Source organism: Salmo salar, chromosome ssa04 (genome assembly GCF_905237065.1).
Source record: "Salmo salar chromosome ssa04, Ssal_v3.1, whole genome shotgun sequence".
NCBI classification, from domain to species: domain Eukaryota; kingdom Metazoa; phylum Chordata; class Actinopteri; order Salmoniformes; family Salmonidae; genus Salmo; species Salmo salar.
In genome coordinates, this window is record NC_059445.1 from 86,295,462 (window position 1) to 86,321,002 (window position 25,541).

General features: G+C 43.6%; 1 protein-coding gene across 1 annotated transcript in view; it reads left to right on the forward strand.

Annotated features, from left to right (window-relative positions):
• Positions 1–25,541, forward strand: part of LOC106574788 (neurobeachin) — a 306,741-nt gene that overhangs the window by 69,195 nt on the left and 212,005 nt on the right. The window contains exons 3-5 of the mRNA XM_045717441.1: positions 11,010–11,130; positions 21,894–21,994; positions 25,137–25,232. Of these exons, the coding sequence (XP_045573397.1) occupies positions 11,010–11,130; positions 21,894–21,994; positions 25,137–25,232 (318 nt within the window). The remainder of the gene's footprint in view (positions 1–11,009; positions 11,131–21,893; positions 21,995–25,136; positions 25,233–25,541) is intronic.

The window sequence follows — 25,541 nt, forward strand, 5'->3', positions numbered from 1 at the left end:
CTGGGTTTTCATTGGCAGAACAGAGCAGCTACTTTCGGTAAGACGAGGGGCGTGTTTCTATTTCTCAGTAACTGCTGGTGCACGATGTGTAATATTAAACAAGTCTAGAGGTATTGCTCACCTGAGGTAGACTACCTCATGATAAGCTGTAGAACACACTATCTACCAAGAGAGTTCTCATCTATATTATTCGTAGCCATCTATTTACCACCACAGAACGATGCCGGACTCAATGATCTGTAGAAGGAAGCGGTGCTGCTAGTGGCCGGGGACTTTAATACAGGCAAATTGAAATAGTTGTACCTAATTTCTACCAGCATGTCACGTGCAATAAGAAAAAAAAACTCTAGACCACCTTTACTCCACACACAGAGATGTATACAGAACTCTCCCCCGCCCTCCATTTGGCAAATATGACCATAATTATATCCTCTTGGTTCCTGCCTACAAGCACAAACTAAAGCAGGAAGTACCATTGACTCGGTCAATACGGAAGTGATCAGATGATGCGGAAGCCACTCTACAGGACTGTTTTGCTAGCACAGACTGGAATATGTTCCAGGATTCATCCAATGGCATTGAGGAGTATACCACTTCAGTCACCGGCTTCATCAATAAGTGCATTGACAATGTTATCCCCACATTGACCATACGTACATATCCCAACCAGAAGCCATGGATTACAGGAAACATCTGCACAAGGTTAGAGCTACCACTTTCAAGGAGCGGGACACTAATACGGACACTTATAAGAAATCTCGCTATGCCCTCAGATGAACCATCAAACAGGCAACGTGTCAATACAGGACTAAGATTGAATCCTACTACACTGGCTCTGACGCTCGTCGGATGTGGCAGGGCTAGCAAACTATTACGGACTACAAAAGGGAAACCCAGCCGAGAGGTGCCCAGTGACGCGAGCCCACCTGATGAGCTAAATAGCTTTTATTCTTGCTTCGTGGCAAGCAACACTGAAGCATGCATGAGATCACCAGCTGTTCTTGACGACTGTGTGATCAGGCTCTCTGAAGCCGATGTGAGCAAGACCTTAAACAGGTCAACTTTTCACATGGCCGCGTGGCCAGACGGATTACCAGGGCGAGTACTCAGAGCATGTGTGGACCAACTGCCAAGTGGCTTCACTGATATTTTCAACCTCTCCCTGACCGAGTCTGTAATACCTACATGTTTCAAGCAGACCACCATAGTAACCTGCCTAAATGACTACCTCCACGTAGTATTCAAGTCGGTAGCCATGGTTCACATCAACATCAGCACCATAATCCTGGGAAACCCTAGACCCACTCCAATTTGCGTACCGTCCCAACAGATCCACCGATGACGCAATCTCAATCTCACTCCACACTGCCCTTTTCCATCTGGACAAAACAAACACCTATTTGAGAATGCTGTTTATTGACTACAGCTCAGTGTTCAAAACTATAGTGCCCACAAAGCTCATCACTAAGCTAAGCACCCTGGGACTAAACACCGCCCTCAGCAACTGGTTTCTGGACTTCCTGACGGGCCTCCCCTAGGTGGTAAGGGTAGGGAACAACATATCCGCCACGCTGATCCTCAACACCTCAGGGGATGCGTGCTCAGCCCCCTCCTGTATTCCCTGTTCAGTCACGACTGCGTGGCCTAGCATAACTGTAACACCATCATACAATTTGCCAATGATACAACAGTGGTATGCTTGATCACCGACAAGGTTTAAAATGCAAATGTTTTATCGTTTAAAAAATCTTAAAAAATCTTGGTCCTGTGTCTGACCGTTAGGGGTCAATGCAGTTCAATCTATGGCTGTCCTGGCTACCTACCAGCTCATCTGACGTTTTTGAGAACTTTGTGCAGAATTGCTCCACCAGGACCGTCACGGTTTTTTCCACTTGGCATCTTGCAGTCTGGTTCTAGATATTATTAGGGTATTGAAGCTCATATCATCTACCTTTGACAACTGCTGCATATGAACTGCAATCATTTTCTGTAATCAGCTGCTAGCAACGGGTTGGGTCTCACGGTGCCTCCCTTCCAGCTCTGCACCTGCCAATGTAGCTCACCACCTTGCAATATTTTGCGTTTCACCTTCTCATTTAACTTGTCAAAGTATTAACATTGTTGGATTCGACATTTTGAACATTGAGATATGAAATAAATGATAGATCAGAAGCATACAATATAAGGAGTGAAAGAGACTGGGTTTTATGTCAAAAGTTAATGGTTCTCTGTAGAAAGACAGGTGGATTTGGAATGTGTTGGGTGGACCGGGAGGAGAGCAATGTGTTGATATAGGGGAGACAGATGGATTTGGAATGTGTTGGTGGACGGGAGGAGAGCAATGTGTTGGTGGACCGGGAGGAGGGCAACGTGTTGATACAGATGGACATCTGTGGATTAGGTGAAGGAGGGGTTGAGGTCAGGAGGTGAGGTCTGATCCCCCTGAAGGGAGTAATACGTGTTTATGTTACCCTCTTTACTCTTTTCCTGTAGAACCATAAAATGTATCCTGTTACCCTCTCCTCTCTCTCCTCTCTTATTACTCTCTTCCTGTAGAACCATAAAATGTAAGGATTGGAGAGAAGGAGGAGTGTCTTAAGTGGGATATATATATATCTGTGATGGGAGAAATGTTGGGTTGTCTGAGTTACAGCTGTACAGAACCTTTGGGAAGAATTAAAGCCCCTATAGTGTCGGTTACTCTGAAAAATAAGAACCCAACAACATACAGGACTTCGCTGCTGTCGCTTCCCTGTCTCACTCTCTGCCATTTTTCTGTTAACGTTGATGACGTGTGGAGTACTTTGTCTATGCCGAGGCAAATCATTTTAAAGATGCATATTTCCTCCTACCTCCACTGTTGTTACGTTAGTTATTTGATAAAAAAAAAAGTGTTTTGCCATGATGATGATAATCGTGGCTGTTAGTGATGACTGCACTGTGATTTTAGTTTTGGGGGAAAAAAACTGTAAAAAATGTTAAGGATTTTTCCTAAACGTTAACGATCCCAAATGTGTTTTAAATATTTAAACACCCCTAGTTTGGAATTCTTGTTGTTAGTCTATACTACCTGATATACAGTTGAAGTCGGAAGTTTACATACACCTTAGCCAAATACATTTAAAACTCAGTTTTTCACAATTCCTGATATTTAATCCAAGTAATAATTCCGGGTCTTAGGTTAGTTAGGATCATCACTTTATTTTAAGAAAAAAAAAAGTGAAATGTCAGAATAATAGTAGAGTGAATGATTTATTTCAGATTTACATTAACATTTAAGTCATTTAGCAGACGCTCTTATCCAGAGCGACTTACAGTAGTGAATACATACATTTCATGCATTTTTATTTTTTTTGTACTGGCCCCCCGTGGGAATCGAACCCACAACCCTGGCGTTGCACACACCATGCTCTACCAACTGAGCCACATCACATTTCCACTGGGTCAGAAGTTTACATAGACTCAATTAGTATTTGGTAGCATTGCCTTTAAATTGTTTAACTTGGGTCAAACGTTTCGGGTAGCCTTCCACAAGCTTCCCACAAAAAGTTGGGTGAATTTTGGCCCATTCCTCCTGACAGAGCTGGTGTAACTGAGTCAGGTTTGTAGGCCTCCTTGCTCGCACATGCTTTTTCAGTTCTGTCCACAAATGTTCTATAGGATTGAGGTCAGGGCTTTGTGATGGCCACTCCAATATCTTGACTTTGTTGTCCTTAAGCCATTTTGCCACAACTTTGGAAGTATGCTTGGGGTCATTGTCCATTTGGAAGACCCATTTGCGACCAAGCTTTAACTTCCTGACTGATGTCTTGAGATGTTGCTTCAATATATCCACATAATTTCCCCCCCTCATGATGCCATCTATTTTGTGAAGTGCACCAATCCCTCCTGCAGCAAAGCACCCCCACAGCATGATGCTGCCACCCCCGTGCTTCACGGTTGGGATGGTGTTCTTCGGCTTGCAAGCCTCCCCGTTTTTCCTCCAAACATAACAATGGTCATTATGGCCAAACAGTTCTATTTTTGTTTCATCAGACCAGAGGACATTTTCTCCAAAAAGTACAATCTTTGTCCCCATGTGCAGTTGCAAACCGTAGTCTGTTTTTATGTTGGTTTTCGAGCAGTGGCTTCTTCCTTGCTGAGCTGCCTTTCAGATTATGTTGATATAGGACTCGTTTTACTGTGGTATAGATACTTTTGTACCCGTTTCCTCCAGTATCTTCACAAGGTCCTTTGCTGTAGTTCTGGGATTGATTTGCATTTTCTTCTTGGGTATGACGCTACAAGCTTGGCACACCTGTATTTGGGGAGCTTCTCCCATTTTTCTTTGCAGGTCCTCTTAAGCGCAGTCAGGTTGGATGTGGAGCGTCGCTGCACAGCTATTTTCAGGTCTCTCCAGAGAAGTTCAGTCGGGTTCAAGTCCGGTCTCTGGCTGGGCCACTCACGGACATTTAGAGACTTGTCCTGAAGTCACTCCTGCGTTGTGTGCTTAGGGTCGTTGTCCTGTTGGAAGGTGAACCTTCACCCCAGTTTGAGGTCCTGAGCACTCTGGAGCAGGTTTTCATCAAGGATCTCTCTATACTTTGCTCCATTCATCTTTCCCTCGATCCTGACTAGTCTCCCAGTCCCTGCCGCTGAAAAACATCCCCACAGCATGATGCTGCCACCTCCATGCTTCACCGTAGGGATGGTGCCAGGTTTCCTCCAGACGTGACGCTTGGCACTAAGGCCAAGGAGTTCAATCTTGGTTTCATCAGACCAGAGAATCTTGTTTCTCATGGTCTGAGAGTCCTTTATGGGCCTTTTGACAAACTCCAAACGGGCTGTCATGTACCTTTTACTGAGGAGTGGCTTCCGTCTGGCCACTCTACCATAAAGGCCTGAATGGTGGAGTGCTGCAGAGATGGTTGTCCTTCTGGAAGGTTCTCCCATCTCCACAAGGAACTCTGGAGCTCTGTCAGAGTGACCATCGGGTTCTTGGTCACCTCGCTGAACAAGGCTCTTCTCCCCGGATTGCTCAGTTTTACCGGGGAGCCAGCTCTAGGAAGTTCTTGATACAGACAGGAAACTGTGAAAAACCCAGCAGCGCTGCAGTTCTTGACACACTCAAACCGGTGAGCCTTGCACCTACTACCATACCCAGTTCAAAGGCACTTAAATATTTTTGTCTTGCCCATTCACCCTCTGAATGGCACACATAAACAATCCGTGTCTCAGTTGTCTCAATGCTCCAATATTTTTAACCCGTCTCCTCCACTTCATCAACACTTATTGAAGTGGATTTAACAGGTGACATCAATAAGGGATAATATCTTTCACCGGGATTCACCTGGTCAGTCTATGTCATGGAAAGAGCAGGTGTTCCTAATGTTTTGTGACACTCAATAATAACTGGTAATAACAGTATGATAGCATATACTGTGGTAATAAATAACACACTTCTAACACTACTTAGTTATTACTATATACTCTTTATAATATCTATATACTTTTATACACAAACCTTTATACAATTTTTTAAAAACCTCTTCTACGTTATAAACCTAAATTATATATAAATGATAATAGACCTACATTCATACAGATTATTGACCGTTGCTAATAATCACTAGAGAGGAACATTGAAAATTAAAATAACTGAAAAATAGAGGACTATTTTCAGCAGATTTTGACAGAAAGGAAACCACATTTTCAGTCATTTTCAGACCTCGTTGAAGACTGAATTGGACCCCTGGGACACTCATAGATAGTAGATTGATAGATTAAAGAACAACTTAGTGGTAAAAAGCTATTTATAAACTGGGTAGTTCCAGCCGTGAATGCCGATTTGGCTGACAGCCATGGTGTATCTGGAATGACAAAATGTATTTTACTGCTCTAATTATGTTTGTAACCAGTTCATAATAGCAATAAGGCACCTCGGGGGGTTGTGGTATATAGCCAATATACCACAGCTAAGGGTTGTGTCCAAGGCACTCCGCATTTCGTCGTGCTTAAGAACAGCCCTTAGCTGTAGTATATTGGCCGTAAAGAAAATAATTCAAATATTAATCAGGTCTAAACAGTAACAGTCTCTGAACACCATCCAGTTCTATTTGACATTTTTTCAACTGTACTGTGACGTTTCACAAAAGTTCGTTTTGAATCTGGTGTCGTTTTGTGTATCAGTTCATAAACTACAGTATGTGCCTAGGTTTGCAGATTTTGGGGAATATTCAGAGGTGGAAACTTTCCGTGGGAATTAACGGGAATATATGGGAATTAACTGGGAATATATGGCAATTAACAGAAATATATGGGAATTAATATTAATACCATTTATAATTAGATGTTTTGCATTGGACATATTTACCATATCATATAGAGACAGAAACAGAAACCTTTTACCTTATCATAAGTAGACATAATTGCAAATGATTAAATCCTTCCAATAGAAATAATAATAAAACAAAAATGTTACGAATTGAACTTTAATTAAATGAGTTGACTCTTCACATGGGATGATTTCACTGAACAACAAAAGAAAGAGAATATTTGAATGATCCCCAATGATCCATCGCATCTCCCAAAAAAACGTTTTCAACATACATCTGTAAAATGATAGTCTAGAAACTAAAGCTTTGATTGTCTTCCTCTCAGGCTTCCATGTCTTCTCCCTGGACCTCCTCAATGTCCACCTCTTGAACATCAGACTCTGAGACCTCATCTTCACTGTCACTTTCCAACCTTGTTGAGGATGGCTCGTTGTCAGGCTCAAAAAGCCTCAAATTTACCCAGATGGCCACCAATTTTTCAACCCGTGTATTGGTCAGCCTGTTGTGTGCTTTGGTGTGTGTGTGTGTTCCCAAACAAGGACCAGTTGCGCTATGAGGCGGCTGATGTTGGTGGGATTTGGAGGATGATGGAGGCAACAGTGGAAAGAGCCTCAGATCCACAAAGTCCCTTCCACCAGGTGGCTGATGAGATATGTTGGCACGACTGCCATATTGCATCTCCATCCAAAAGCCCTTGCTTGGAAGTGTACTTCACCAGACTGCCAAGAACCTTGCCCTCATCCAGGCCAAGGTGGCGAGACACCGTAGTGATGACACCATAAGCCTTGTTGATCTCTGCACCAGACAGGATGCTCTTGCCAGCATACTTGGGGTCCAACATGTACGCTGCGGCGTGTATGGGCTTCAGGCAGAAGTCTTCACGCTTTTTGATGTATTTCAGAACTGCAGTTTCCTCTGCTTGGAGCAACAGTGAAGTGGACAGGGCAGTACGGATTTCTTCTCTTACATCTGCAAGCAGAGTCTGAACATCAGACAGGATGGTATTGTCTTCCTCAATCTGGCCAATGGCTACTGCTATAGGTTTCAGGAGTTTCAGGCTGCTTACCACTCTCTCCCAAAATACATCATCCAGGAGGATCCTCTTGATGGGGCTGTCCATATCGGCAGACTGTGATATGGCCATTTCTTGGAGAGACTCCTTCCCCTCCAGGAGACTGTCAAACATGATGACAACACCACCCCAACGGGTGTGCTCGGCAGCTTCAATGTGGTGCTCTTATTCTTCTCACTTTGTTTTGTGAGGTAGATTGCTGCTGTAACTTGATGACCATTCACATACCGAACCATTTCCTTGGCTCTCTTGTTTTCAGTGCCATGATGTCCTTGAGGAGCAGATTCAATGCATGAGCAGCACAGCCAATGTATGTGATGTGAGGGTAGGACTCCTCCACTTTAGACCAAGCAGCCTTCATGTTCGCAGCATTGTCTGTCACCAGTGAAAATACCTTCTGTGGTCCAAGGTCATTGATGACTGCCTTCAGCTCATCTGCAATGTAGAGACCGGTGTGTCTGTTGTCCCTTGTGTCTGTGCTCTTGTAGAATACTGCTTGAGGGGTGGAGATGATGTAGTTAATTATTCCTTGCCCATGAACGTTCGACCACCCATCAGAGATGATTGCAATACAGTCTGCTTTCTCTATGATTTGCTTGACCTTCACTTGAACTCTGTTGAACTCTGCATCCAGCAAATGAGTAGATGAAGCATGTCTGGTTGGAGGGGTGTCTGCTGGGCGAAGAACATCCAGAAATCTCTTCCAATACACATTGCCTGTGAACATCAGAGGTGAACCAGTTTGCATATACACCTCGAGCATTCATCAGCATTTCTCTGACTACGTTCCTCCATTGAGTCAAAAACACGTCTGATTCCAGGAGGACCATGAGCTGTTGCTATCGATAAGGTGTCTGATTCATAATTTTCACCTCCAATAGAAGTAGAGGGACTTTAGTCAGAGGTTGCTTGTTGTGAGCGCTGAGGGAACTTTATGCACTTGGCCAGATGATTCTGCATCTTTGTTGCATTCTTCACATATGATTTTGCACAGTATTTGCAAATGTACACAGCTTTTCCTTCTACATTAGATGCAGTGAAATGTCTCCACACATCAGATAGTGCCCGTGGCATTTTCCTGTAAAGATTAGAAAAAAATGTACAAAAAAATAACAAATACAATTCCATGTACAGATAAATAGTTAAGCAGTTAGATTAAAACAACTCCTTTGTAAGATTAATGTTTTAAAATGAAACATGTATGGAAACAGGTGAATTAACACTTCTCAGTTAGCAGGCTCAAGCAAACTAAAACCCAAATGGTAGCAAAAACTAACAAGTTAGAAATGATTTACTAGTTAACCTGTCTGGGCCAGTGGGACGCTTGCGTCCCACCCTAATCAACAGCCAGTGGAATCGCGTCGCGCGAAATGCAAAACCTCATAAATGCTATAACTTCAATTTCTCAAACATATGACTATTTTACACCGTTTTATAGATACACCTCTCCTGAATCGAACCACGTTGTCCGATTTTAAAAAGGCTTTACAGCAAAAGCAAAACATTAGATTATGTTAGGAGAGAACCCAGCCAGAAATAATCACACAGCCATTTTCAAAGCAACTAGCATGCATCACAAATACCCAAAACACAGCTAAATGCAGCACTGACCTTTGACAATCTTCATCAGATGACAATGTTAGGACATCATGTTACACAATACATGCATTTTTTGTTCGATAAAGTTCATATTTATATATAAAAACAGCATTTTACATCGGCTCGTGACATTCAGAAAATCTTTTCCCTCAAATGCTTCCGATGAATCAGTGCTACAATTTACAAAATTACTATTCGAAAACATTGTTAAAATGTAATATTGTCATTCAAAGACTTATAGATTAACATGTCTTGAATGCCACTGCTTTGCCAGATTTAAAAATAACTTTACTGGGAAATCACACTTTGCAATAAATGATGTGGTATACCCAGCAAAATAGGCTAGGCTATACATGTTGGAGCCATCTTGGAATGATCAACCATCAAAAATACTATTGTAAATAAAACCTTACCTTTGATTATCTTTATCAGAAAGCACTTCCAGGAATCCCAGGACCATAACAAATGTAGTTTTGTTCGAAAAAGTTAATCATTTATGTCCCAATTGTTAGCGCGCTCCGAAGGCTACTGAAAATGTACCGTGCTGAGTAGGACTAGTCGTCACGAATGTACAAAAAAAAAATATTTAAGTTCGTTCAAACATGTCAAACGTTGTATAACATAAATTTTTCGGGCCTTTTTCAACCAGAGCTTCAGTAATATTCCATGGGGACGTTTGCATTGTCTTTCAAAACGTTTCGAAAGGGGAGGGTAGCCATGGGCGGCGGCGTCATAATGGTAATGGTCCCTCCACCTGTGACCACTTTCCACAGCCTCTCTTTCAGTCAATTTTGATAGTAGGAGACTCAAACCACTTTGTAAAGACTGGGGACATCTAGTGGAAGCCTTAGGAAGTGCTAAATAATTCATAAGCCCCTGTGTGTTTCAATGGCAAATGTTTGAAGTGATATCCACACATCAGATTTCAGTTTCCTGTCAGGATTTGTCTCAGGGTTTTGACTGCCATATGAGTTCTGTTATACTCACAGACACCATTCAAACAGTTTTAGAAACTTTCGGGTGTTTTCTATCCAAATCAAACAATTATATGCATATTCTAGTTACTGGGCAGGAGTAGTAACCAGATTAAATCGGGTACGTTTTTTATCCGGCCGTGCAAATACTGCCCCCTATCCCCAACAGGTTAACAAAAAAGCATGTATGTCCTATAAAATATATTCACCCCACCCAGTATTGTAATCAGAACTTACCAGAAAGCATGTAGTCCTTGGCTCAGACAGTGTAGTAGTGTGGGCTCAATAGCATCTCATTAGTGTGCAAGATCTTGAGAATCAGCTGTACATGTGATGGAAGAATGCACTGTGCATGCAGAGGGTTGCAATTCCATTGAATTGTGGGTAGTTTAACCAAAATATGCCACAAGATCTGGAATTGCCTTGTGTGTATCCCACAAAAAAAGGTTCACTGTTATAAGCTACGTTTTTTTTTTTTTAATGAATTTAAGCAAAATTCCTCAAATTCCCGGGCTTAACTTCCCATGGAAAATTTCCGGAAAAATTCTGGAAATTTCCCGAAGGTTTCCGACCCTTTTGCAAACCTATATGTGCCATGGAATCGGTGGAACTATTTTACAATAAATGTTTTGTTCCAAATAAAAAATGTTGGGAAAGTTATCAGAACTTAACAACTCTAATCAACCATGAATGATTTAACAGTATTCCCAGTATTCCCAGTATGAGACGGACAATGAAAGGTAGTTGAATGAAAAGCAGCAAGGTCACACCAGATCCTCTGCAGTATTAGACGTTTCTCCAGGTCCCCGTGCTCAGTTCAATACTGTCCCACTAGGGGCAACGTCAGCGCATATTACCATCTAGTAGGCTGGCGGCTTGCTAGTGTGGCGGGGGATAGAGGAAGAGCTTAGAGTGCAAGCTACTGCTCTGAGGATCCCAGTTTCAATCCCAGGGACGCTACGTACTCATTTAAAAAAACAATTACAATATGTTGAATACTGCAGTGAGACCTTTAGATCAGAAACAGTTCTGTTTGTGTTGCGTCACCAGGTGTGGTCCATGTTCACAGCCATCCTGAGGAAGAGTGTGAGGAACCTTCAGACCAGCACAGAGGTGGGCCTCATACAACAGGTCCTGTCCAAGCTGAGCTCTGTGGACGACATGATCGCAGGTAGGTACTCACAAACACGCACGCATGCACACGCGCACACACACACAGAGAAAGTGGTATAGAATATACTAGTCAATTGTTCTCCAAGCAAGACCTTACTATACATGACAAGACCTGCCTAGACCTGACAAGACCTGCCTAGACTTGACTAGACCTGACTAGACCTGCCTAGACTTGACTAGACCTGACTAGACCTGAGTAGACCTGACTAGACATTACTAGACTTGACTAGACCTGACTAGACCTGACTAGACATGACTAGACATGACTAGACATGACTAGACCTGACTAGACCTGACTAGACCTGACTAGACATGACTAGACATTACTAGACTTGACTAGACATTACTGGACCTGACTAGACCTGACTAGACCTGACTAGACATTACTAGACCTGATTAGACATGACTAGACATTACTAGACCTGACTAGACATTACTAGACCTGACTAGACCTGACTAGACATTACTAGACCTGACTAGACATTACTAGACCTGACTATACATTACCAGACCTGACTAGACATTACTAGACATGACTAGACATGACTAGACCTGACTAGACCTGACTAGACCTGACTAGACATGACTAGACCTGACTAGACATGACTAGACCTGACTAGACATGACTAGACATGACTAGACCTGACTAGACATGACTAGACATGACTAGACATGACTAGACATGACTAGACATTACTAGACATTACTAGACCTGACTAGACATTACAAGACCTGACTAAACATTACTAGACCTGACTAGACCTGACTAGACCTGACTAGACCTGACTAGACCTGACTAGACATGACTAGACATGACTAGACATTACTAGACCTGACTAGACCTGACTAGACCTGACTAGACATTACTAGACCTGACTAGACATTACTAGACATTACTAGACATGACTAGACCTGACTAGACCTGACTAGACATGACTAGACATGACTAGACCTGACTAGACATTACTAGACATTACTAGACCTGACTAGACCTGACTAGACCTGACGAGACATTACTAGACCTGACTAGACATGACTAGACATGACGAGACATTACTAGACCTGACTAGACATTACTAGACATTACTAGACATTACTAGACCTGACTAGACCTGACTAGACCTGACTAGACCTGACTAGACCTGACTAGACCAGACTAGACATTACTAGACATTACTAGACATTACTAGACCTGACTAGACCTGACTAGACATTACTACACCTGACTAGACATTACTAGACCTGACTAGACATTACTAGACCTGACTAGACCTGATTAGACATGACTAGACCTGACTAGACCTGACTAGACATTACTAGACCTGACTAGACATTACTAGACCTGACTAGACATTACTAGACCTGACTAGACATTACTAGACCTGACTAGACATTACTAGACCTGACTAGACCTGACTAGACCTGACTAGACCTGACTAGACATTACTAGACCTGACTAGACATGACTAGACCTGACTAGACATGACTAGACATGACTAGACATGACTAGACATGACTAGACATGACGAGACATTACTAGACATTACTAGACCTGACTAGACCTGACTAGACATGACTAGACATGACTAGACATGACTAGACATGACGAGACATTACTAGACCTGACTAGACATTACTAGACATTACTAGACATTACTAGACCTGACTAGACCTGACTAGACATGACTAGACATGACTAGACATGACGAGACATGACTAGACCTGACTAGACATTACTAGACATTACTAGACCTGACTAGACATTACTAGACATTACTAGACCTGACTAGACCTGACTAGACCTGACTAGACATTACTAGACCTGACTAGACCTGACTAGACATTACTAGACCTGACTAGACCTGACTAGACATTACTAGACAAGAGTAGACCTGACTAGACCTGACTAGACATTACTAGACCTGGCGAGACATTACTAGACCTGACTAGACCTGACTAGACCTGACTTGACATTACTAGACCTGACTAGACCTGACTAGACATGACTAGACATTACTAGACCTGACTAGACCTGACTAGACATGACTAGACATTACTAGACTTGACTAGACATTACTGGACCTGACTAGACCTGACTAGACCTGACTAGACATTACTAGACCTGACTAGACATGACTAGACATTACTAGACCTGACTAGACATTACTAGACCTGACTAGACCTGACTAGACATTACTAGACCTGACTAGACATTACTAGACCTGACTATACATTACCAGACCTGACTAGACATTACTAGACATGACTAGACATGACTAGACCTGACTAGACCTGACTAGACCTGACTAGACATGACTAGACCTGACTAGACATGACTAGACCTGACTAGACATGACTAGACATGACTAGACCTGACTAGACCTGACTAGACATGACTAGACATGACTAGACATGACTAGAAATTACTAGACCTGACTAGACCTGACTAGACATTACAAGACCTGACTAAACATTACTAGACCTGACTAGACCTGACTAGACCTGACTAGACCTGACTAGACATGACTAGACATGACTAGACATGACTAGACATTACTAGACATTACTAGACCTGACTAGACCTGACTAGACATTACTAGACCTGACTAGACATTACTAGACATTACTAGACATGACTAGACCTGACTAGACATGACTAGACCTGACTAGAAATGACTAGACATGACTAGACCTGACTAGACATTACTAGACATTACTAGACCTGACTAGACCTGACTAGACCTGACGAGACATTACTAGACCTGACTAGACATGACTAGACATGACGAGACATTACTAGACCTGACTAGACATTACTAGACATTACTAGACATTACTAGACCTGACTAGACCTGACTAGACCTGACTAGACCTGACTAGACCAGACTAGACATTACTAGACATTACTAGACATTACTAGACCTGACTAGACCTGACTAGACATTACTACACCTGACTAGACATTACTAGACCTGACTAGACATTACTAGACCTGACTAGACCTGACTAGACATGACTAGACCTGACTAGACCTGACTAGACATTACTAGACCTGACTAGACATTACTAGACCTGACTAGACATTACTAGACCTGACTAGACATTACTAGACCTGACTAGACATTACTAGACCTGACTAAACATTACTAGACCTGACTAGACCTGACTAGACATTACTAGACCTGACTAGACCTGACTAGACATTACTAGACCTGACTAGACATGACTAGACCTGACTAGACATTACTAGACATGACTAGACCTGACTAGACATGACTAGACATGACTAGACATTACTAGACATTACTAGACCTGACTAGACATTACTAGACCTGACTAGACATGACTAGACCTGACTAGACATTACTAGACCTGACTAGACCTGACTAGACATTACTAGACATTACTAGACCTGACTAGACATTACTAGACATTACTAGACCTGACTAGACATGACTAGACCTGACTAGACATGACTAGACCTGACTAGACCTGACTAGACATTACTAGACCTGACTAGACATGACTAGACATTACTAGACCTGACTAGACATTACTAGACCTGACTAGACATTACTAGACCTGACTAGACATTACTAGACCTGACTAGACATGACTAGACCTGACTAGACATGACTAGACCTGACTAGACATTACTAGACCTGACTAGACATTACTAGACCTGACTAGACATTACTAGACCTGACTAGACATTACTAGACCTGACTAGACATTACTAGACCTGACTAGACCTGACTAGACATTACTAGACCTGACTAGACATTACTAGACCTGACTAGACCTGACTAGACCTGACTAGACCTGACTAGACATTACTAGACCTGACTAGACCTGACTAGACATTACTAGACCTGACTAGACCTGACTAGACCTGACTAGACCTGACTAGACATTACTAGACCTGACTAGACATTACTAGACCTGACTAGACATTACTAGACATGACTAGACCTGACTAGACATTACTAGACATTACTAGACCTGACTAGACATTACTAGACCTGACTAGACATTACTAGACATTACTAGACCTGACTAGACATTACTAGACCTGACTAGACATTACTAGACCTGACTAGACCTGACTTGACATTACTAGACCTGACTAGACATTACTAGACCTGACGAGACATTACTAGACCTGACTAGACCTGACTAGACATTACTAGACCTGACTAGACCTGACTAGACATTACTAGACCTGACTAGACATTACTAGACCTGACTAGACATTACTAGACCTGACTAGACCTGACTAGACCTGACTAGACCTGACTAGACCTGACTAGACATTACTAGACATTACTAGACATTACTAGACATGACTAGACCTGACTAGACATTACTAGACCTGACTAGACATTACTAGACATTACTAGACATTACTAGACCTTACTAGACCTGACTAGACATTACTAGACCTGACTAGTCATTACTAGACATTACTAGAGCTGACTAGACATTACTAGACCTGACTAGACATTACTAGACCTGACTAGACATTACTAGACCTGACTAGACCTGACTAGACATTACAAGACATTACTAGACCTGACTAGACATTACTAGACATTACTAGACATGACTAGACATGACTAGACATGACTAGACCTGACTAGACATTACTAGACCTGACTAGACATGACTAGACCTGACTAGACATTACTAGACCTGACTAGACATTACTAGACCTGACTAGACCTGACTAGACCTGACTAGACATTACTAGACCTGACTAGACATTACTAGACCTGACTAGACATTACTAGACCTGACTAGACATGACTAGACCTGACTAGACATGACTAGACCTGACTAGACATTACTAGACCTGACTAGACATTACTAGACCTGACTAGACATTACTAGACCTGACTAGACATTACTAGACCTGACTAGACATTACTAGACCTGACTAGACCTGACTAGACATTACTAGACCTGACTAGACATTACTAGACCTGACTAGACCTGACTAGACCTGACTAGACATTACTAGACCTGACTAGACATTACTAGACCTGACTAGACATGACTAGACCTGACTAGACATTACTAGACCTGACTAGACATTACTAGACCTGACTAGACATTACTAGACCTGACTAGACCTGACTAGACATTACTAGACATTACTAGACCTGACTAGACCTGACTAGACCTGACTAGACATTACTAGACATTACTAGACCTGACTAGACATTACTAGACCTGACTAGACATTACTAGACCTGACTAGACATTACTAGACATTACTAGACCTGACTAGACCTGACTAGACATTACTAGACCTGACGAGACATTACTAGACCTGACTAGACCTGACTAGACATTACTAGACCTGACTAGACATTACTAGACCTGACTAGACATTACTAGACCTGACTAGACATTACTAGACATGACTAGACATTACTAGACCTGACTAGACCTGACTAGACATGACTAGACCTGACTAGACCTGACTAGACATTACTAGACCTGACTAGACATTACTAGACCTGACTAGACATTACTAGACCTGACTAGACATTACTAGACCTGACTAGACATTACTAGACCTGACTAGACATTACTAGACATGACTAGACATTACTAGACATGACTAGACCTGACTAGACCTTACTAGACCTGACTAGACATTACTAGACCTGACTAGTCATTACTAGACATTACTAGAGCTGACTAGACATTACTAGACCTGACTAGACATTACTAGACCTGACTAGACATTACTAGACCTGACTAGACCTGACTAGACATTACAAGACATTACTAGACCTGACTAGACATTACTAGACATTACTAGACATGACTAGATATGACTAGATATGACTAGACATTACTAGACCTGACTAGACCTGACTAGACATGACTAGACATGACTAGACCTGACTAGACATGACTAGACATGACTAGACCTTACTAGACCTGACTAGACATTACTAGACCTGACTAGACATTACTAGACCTGACTAGACATTACCAGACCTGACTAGACATGACTAGACCTGACTAGACATGACTAGACCTGACTAGACATTACTAGACCTGACTAGACATTACTAGACCTGACTAGACATTACTAGACCTGACTAGACATTTCTAGACCTGACTAGACATTACTAGACCTGACTAGACCTGACTAGGCATTACTAGACCTGACTAGACATTACTAGACCTGACTAGACCTGACTAGACCTGACTAGACATTACTAGACCTGACTAGACCTGACTAGACATTACTAGACCTGACTAGACCTGACTAGACATTACTAGACCTGACTAGACCTGACTAGACCTGACTAGACCTGACTAGACATTACTAGACCTGACTAGACATTACTAGACCTGACTATACATTACTAGACCTGACTAGACCTGACTAGACCTGACTAGACATTACTAGACATTACTAGACCTGACTAGGCCTGATTAGGCCTGATTAGGCCTGACTAGACATTACTAGACATTACTAGACCTGACTTGACATTACTAGACCTGACTAGACATTACTAGACCTGACTAGACATTACTAGACATTACTAGACCTGACTAGACCTGACTAGACATTACTAGACCTGGCGAGACATTACTAGACCTGACTAGACCTGACTAGACATTACTAGACCTGACTAGACATTACTTGACCTGACTAGACATTACTAGACATTACTAGACCTGACTAGACCTGACTAGACCTGACTAGACATGACTAGACCTGACTAGACATTACTAGACCTGACTAGACATTACTAGACCTGACTAGACATTACTAGACCTGACTAGACATTACTAGACCTGACTAGACATTACTAGACCTGACTAGACATTACTAGACCTGACTAGACCTGACTAGACATGACTAGACCTGACTAGACCTGACTAGACATTACTAGACCTGACTAGACATGACTAGACCTGACTAGACATTACTAGACCTGACTAGACATTACTAGACCTGACTAGACATTACTAGACCTGACTAGACATTACTAGACCTGACTAGACATTACTAGACATTACTAGACCTGACTAGACATTACTAGACCTGACTAGACATTACTAGACCTGACTAGACATTACTAGACATGACTAGAGCTGACTAGACATTACTAGACCTGACTAGACATTACTAGACCTGACTAGACATTACTAGACCTGACTAGACCTGACTAGACATTACTAGACATTACTAGACCTGACTAGACATTACTAGACATTACTAGACATGACTAGACATGACTAGACATGACTAGACATTACTAGACCTGACTAGACCTGACTAGACTTGACTAGACATGACTAGACCTGACTAGACATGACTAGACATGACTAGACCTTACTAGACCTGACTAGACATTACTAGACCTGACTAGACATTACTAGACCTGACTAGACATTACCAGACCTGACTAGACATGACTAGACCTGACTAGACATGACTAGACCTGACTAGACATTACTAGACCTGACTAGACATTACTAGACCTGAATAGACATTACTAGACCTGACTAGACATTTCTAGACCTGACTAGACATTACTAGACCTGACTAGACCTGACTAGGCATTACTAGACCTGACTAGACATTACTAGACCTGACTAGACCTGACTAGACCTGACTAGACATTACTAGACCTGACTAGACCTGACTAGACATTACTAGACCTGACTAGACCTGACTAGACATTACTAGACCTGACTAGACCTGACTAGACCTGACTAGACCTGACTAGACATTACTAGACCTGACTAGACATTACTAGACCTGACTATACATTACTAGACCTGACTAGACCTGACTAGACATTACTAGACATTACTAGACCTGACTAGGCCTGATTAGGCCTGACTAGACATTACTAGACATTACTAGACCTGACTTGACATTACTAGACCTGACTAGACATTACTAGACCTGACTAGACATTACTAGACATTACTAGACCTGACTAGACCTGACTAGACCTGACTAGACATTACTAGACCTGGCGAGACATTACTAGACCTGACTAGACCTGACTAGACATTACTAGACCTGACTAGACATTACTTGACCTGACTAGACATTACTTGACCTGACTAGACATTACTTGACCTGACTAGACATTACTAGACATGACTAGACATTACTAGACCTGACTAGACCTGATTAGACATGACTAGACCTGACTATACCTGACTAGACATTACTAGACCTGACTAGACATTACTAGACCTGACTAGACATTACTAGACCTGACTAGACATTACTAGACCTGACTAGACATTACTAGACCTGACTAGACATTACTAGACACTGACTAGACATTACTAGACCTGACTAGACATGACTAGACCTTACTAGACATGACTAGACATGACTAGACCTGACTAGACATTACTAGACCTGACTAGACATGACTAGACCTGACTAGACATTACTAGACCTGACTAGACATTACTAGACCTGACTAGACATTACTAGACCTGACTAGACCTGACTAGACATGACTAGACCTGACTAGACATGACTAGACATGACTAGACCTGACTAGACCTGACTAGACCTGACTAGACATGACTAGACATTACTAGACCTGACTAGACATTTCTAGACCTGACTAGACCTGACTAGACCTGACTAGACATGACTAGACATGACTAGACCTGACTAGACCTGACTAGACATTACTAGACCTGGCGAGACATTACTAGACCTGACTAGACCTGACTAGACATGACTAGACATGACTAGTCATGACTAGACATTACTAGACCTGACTAGACCTGACTAGACCTGACTTGATATTACTAGACCTGACTAGACCTGACTAGACATTACTAGACCTGGCGAGACATTACTAGACCTGGCGAGACACTACTAGACATGACTAGACTTGACTAGACATTACTAGACCTGGCGAGACATTACTAGACATGACTAGACCTGACTTGACATTACTAGACCTGACTAGACATTACTAGACATTACGAGACATTACGAGACATTACGAGACATTACTAGACATGACTAGACCTGACTAGACATTACTAGACCTGACTAGACCTGACTAGATATTACTAGACCTGACTAGACATTACTAGACCTGGCGAGACATTACTAGACCTGTCTAGACCTGACTATACATTACTAGACATTACGAGACATTACTAGACATTACTAGTCATTACTAGACATGACTAGACCTGACTAGACATTACTAGACCTGACTAGACATTACTAGACATTACTGGACCTTACTAGACCTGACTAGACCTGACTAGACCTGACTAGACATTACTAGACCTGACTAGACATTACTAGACCTGACTAGACATTACTAGACCTGACTAGACCTGACTAGACATTACTAGACATTACTAGACCTTACTAGACCTGACTAGACATTACTAGACCTGACTAGACCTGACTAGACATTACTAGACATTACTAGACCTGACTAGACATTACTAGACCTGACTAGACATTACTAGACCTGACTAGACATTACTAGACCTGACTAGACATTACTAGACCTGAGTAGACATGACTAGACCTGACTAGACATGACTAGACATGACTAGACCTGACTAGACATGACTAGACATGACTAGACCTGACTAGACATTACTAGACCTGACTAGACATTACTAGACCTGACTAGACATTACTAGACCTGACTAGACATTACTAGACCTGACTAGACATTACTAGACCTGACTAGACATGACTAGACCTGACTAGACATGACTAGACCTGACTAGACATGACTAGACCTGACTAGACATGACTAGACATGACTAGACCTGACTAGACATTACTAGACCTGACTAGACATTACTAGACCTGACTAGACATTTCTAGACCTGACTAGACATTACTAGACCTGACTAGACCTGACTAGGCATTACTAGACCTGACTAGACATTACTAGACCTGACTAGACATTACTAGACCTGACTAGACCTGACTAGACATTACTAGACATTACTAGACCTGACTAGACCTGACTAGACCTGACTAGACCTTACTAGACCTTACTAGACCTGACTAGACCTGACTAGACCTGACTAGACATTACGAGACCTGACTAGACATTACTAGACCTGACTAGACCTGACTAGACATTACTAGACCTGACTAGGCCTGACTAGGCCTGACTAGACATTACTAGACATTACTAGACCTGGCGAGACATTACTAGACCTGACTAGACCTGACTAGACATTACTTGACCTGACTAGACATTACTTGACCTGACTAGACATTACTAGACCTGACTAGACATTACTAGACCTGACTAGACCTGACTAGACATGACTAGACATGACTAGACCTGACTAGACATTACTAGACCTGACTAGACATTACTAGACATTACTAGACCTGACTAGACCTGACTAGACCTGACTAGACATTACTAGACCTGACTAGACATTACTAGACCTGACTAGACATTACTAGACCTGACTAGACATTACTAGACCTGACTAGACATTACTAGACCTGACTAGACATTACTAGACCTGACTAGACATTACTAGACCTGACTAGACATTACTAGACCTGACTAGACATTACTAGACATTACTAGACCTGACTAGACCTGACTAGACATTACTAGACCTGGCGAGACATTACTAGACCTGACTAGACATTACTAGACCTGACTAGACATTACTAGACCTGACTAGACATTACTAGACCTGACTAGACCTGACTAGACCTTACTTTTTCTCCCTCTGTGTGTGTAGATCTGTTGGTGGATATGCTGGGGGTGATGGCCAGCTACAGTATAACAGTGAAGGAGCTCAAACTTCTCTTCAGTATGCTCAGGGGAGACAACGGTATCTGGGTGAGTTAACCTGGGGGAGGGTGGGGGAGTTAACCTGGGGGAGGGTGGGGGAGTTAACCTGGGGAGGGGAGTGATTAACCTGGAGGTGAGTTAACCTGGGGAGGGTGAGGGAGGGTGTGGGAGTTAACCTGGGGAACCTGGGGAGGGGGAGTTAACCTGGAGGAGTTAACCTGGGGGAGGGGGACGGAGGCTGTTGGGCTGTGCTGGGCTGGGTTGGGTTGGGCTGGGTGTGGCTGGGCTGGGTTGGGCTGGGTTGGGTTGGGTTGGGCTGGGCTGTGCTGGGCTGGGTTGGGCTGTGCTGGGTTGGGTGTGGCTGGGTTGGGTGTGGCTGGGCTGGGTTGGGCTGGGTGTGGCTGGGTGTGGCTGGGCTGGGCTGGGTTGGGTGTGGCTGGGCTGGGCTGGGTTGGGTGTGGCTGGGCTGGGCTGGGTTGGGTGTGGCTGGGCTGGGCTGGGCTGGGTTGGGCTGGGCTGGGTTGGGTTTGGTTGGGTTGGGCTGGGTTGGGCTGGGCTGTGCTTGTTTGGGCTGGGTTGTGCTGGGTTGGGTTGGGCTGGGCTGGGCTGCGTGAGACTAAGTTGAAGGGCTGTGTGTAGGCTGAAAGGAGGTGACATTGGGGGTTGGGGTGAGGAGAGGTGGATGATGGGACAGGTCCAGTAGTCACAGACACATATATAAACATCTACGGCAACAACAGTACTCATCCATCTATCCCTCACCCTGTCCTCCTCATCACCATCCATCCATCTATCCCTCACCCTGTCCCCCTCATCACCTATATCCATCCATCTATCCCTCACCCTGTCCCCCTCATCACCATGTATATATCCATCCATCTGTCCCTCACCCTGTCCCCCTCATCACATCTATATATCCATCCATCTATCCCTCACCCTGTCCCCCTCATCACCATCCATCCATCTATCCCTCACCCTGTCCTCCTCATCACCATCCATCCATCTATCCCTCACCCTGTCCTCCTCATCACCATCCATCCATCTATCCCTCACCATGTCCTCCTCATCACCGTCTATATATCCATCCATCTATCCCTCACCCTGTCCTCCTCATCACATCTATATATCCATCCATCTATCCCTCACCCTGTCCCCTCATCACCATGTATATATCCATCCATCTGTCCCTCACCCTGTCCTCCTCATCACATCTATATATCCATCCATCTATCCCTCACCCTGTCCTCCTCATCACATCTATATATCCATCCATCTATCCCTCACCCTGTCCTCCTCATCACCATCCATCCATCTATCCCTCACCCTGTCCTCATCACCATCTATATATCCATCCATCTATCCCTCACCCTGTCCCCCTCATCACCATGTATATATCCATCCATCTGTCCCTCACCCTGTCCTCCTCATCACCATCTATATATCCATCTATCCCTCACCCTGTCCCCATCACCATCTATATATCCATCCATCTATCCCTCACCCTGTCCCCCTATTTCTCCTCTCCTGGTTGCCCTAGCCAACGATCATCCCCATTTCTGCTCTCCTTCAATCCCTCTATTCTTCTTTACCTTGTCCCCTCCATCTCTCTCTCCTCTCCTCTCCTTCTCCATCCCTCTATCCTTCTTCACCTTGTCTCCATCTCTCTTTCTCCTCCTCCTCTCTTCCTCCCCTCCTCTCCTCCTCTCATCTCCTCCTCCTCTCCTTCTCCATCCCTCTATCCTTCGTCACCTTGTCTCCTCCATCTCTCTCTCTCCTCCTCCTCTTCCCCTTCTCCATCCCTCTATCCTTCATCACCTTGTCTCCTCCATCTCTCTCTCTCCTCCTGCTCCTCCCCTTCTCCATCCCTCTATCCTTCGTCACCTTGTCTCCTCCATCTCTCTCTCTACTCCCCCTCCACTCCTTCTTTATCCCTGTATCCTTCTTCACCTTGTCTCCTCCATCTCTCTCTCTCTTCTCCCCATCCCCACACTATGACATCCTGTATACAGAAACAAAACCCTTACCCCTCCGTCTCTCCTCCTTCTCTCCTCCTTCTCTCCTCCGTCTCTCCTCCGTCTCTCCTCCGTCTCTCCTCCGTCTCTCCTCCTTCTCCGTCTCTCCTCCGTCTCTCCTCCGTCTCTCCTCCATCTCTCCTCATCTCTCCTCCATCTCTCCTCCATCTCTGCTTCATCAAGCCTTCATCTCTCCTCCGTCTCTCCTCCGTCTCTCCTCCATTTCTCCTTCATCTCTGCTTCATCAATCCTTCATCTCTCCTTCATCTCTCCCTTTCATCTCTCCTCCATCTGTCCTTCATCTCTCCTCCATCTGTCCTTCATCTCTCCTCCATCTGTCCTTCATCTCTCCTCCATCTCTCCTCCATCTCTCTCCTTCATCTGTCCTTCATCTCTCCTCCATCTCTCCTTCATCTCTCCTCCATCTTTCCTTCATCTCTCCTCCATCTCTCTTTCATCTCTCCCTTTCATCTCTCCTCCCTCTCCTCTCCAGGGATAGATTTGTTAGGGGGTTGCCATGGTATTGATAAGATGTTACCAGAGCGCGGCAGATGTGATTGACGGCTTATTGATCCAATAGGGTTATTGTAGGGCTGATGATGTCACACTGTGTTATTCTCCTATCCTCCTTCAGTGTCTGTGATTTGTTAGGAATGTCACGAACTTCCCTGATTCATTGAACTTCCTCCTGTTTCATCCTCTCCTCTTCTCCCTCCTCCTGTCCTCCTCTCCTCCTCTTCTCCTCTCCCCTACTCCTCTCCTCTCCTCTTTTCTCCCCTCATCCCTCTCCCTCTCTCTGATACCTCTCTCCTCTCCTACTCCTCTCCCCCTCTCCTTTCATCCCCTCGCATCCCCATTCCTCACCTCTCCTCTCATCACTCTCTCCTCTGCTCCTCCCCTCCTCCTCTCTCACCACTCTCTCCTCTCCTCGTCTCCCCCTCCCCTCCTCTCCTTCTCTCTCATCACTGTCTCCTCTCCACCTCCCCTCCTCCCCTCCCCTTCTCTCTCATCATGCTCTCCTCTCCTCTCTTCCTCTCCTCTCCCCCCTCCTCTCCTCTCTCATCACTCTCTTTTTTCTACTTCCTCTCCCCCTCTCTCATCCTCCTCTCTCATCCTCCTCTCCCCTCCTCCTCTCCCCTCCTCCTCCTCCTCTCCTCCTCTCTCCCATCCCCCTCCAGCCCAGACATTCTATCAAGTTGTTGTCTGTGTTGAACCTGATGCCTCAGAGACATGGTCCAGACACCTTCTTCAACTTCCCTGGTCGCAGTGCAGCGGTAAGACACACACACACACACACACACACACACACACACAACCTGTCCGTACACCTGTCCATGTTGTGTAGTGCTCGCCTCCCTTCCATATATTCTAAGCCAAGTAGTCATGTAATACACAAAGCCATTCCACACAGATGAATAGTCAGTCATCTTTGCATATACACTGCTCAAAAAAATAAAGGGAACACTAAAATAACACATCCTAGATCTGAATGAATTAAATAATCTTATTAAATACTTTTTTCTTTACATAGTTGAATGTGCTGACAACAAAATCACACAAAAATAATCAATGGAAATCCAATT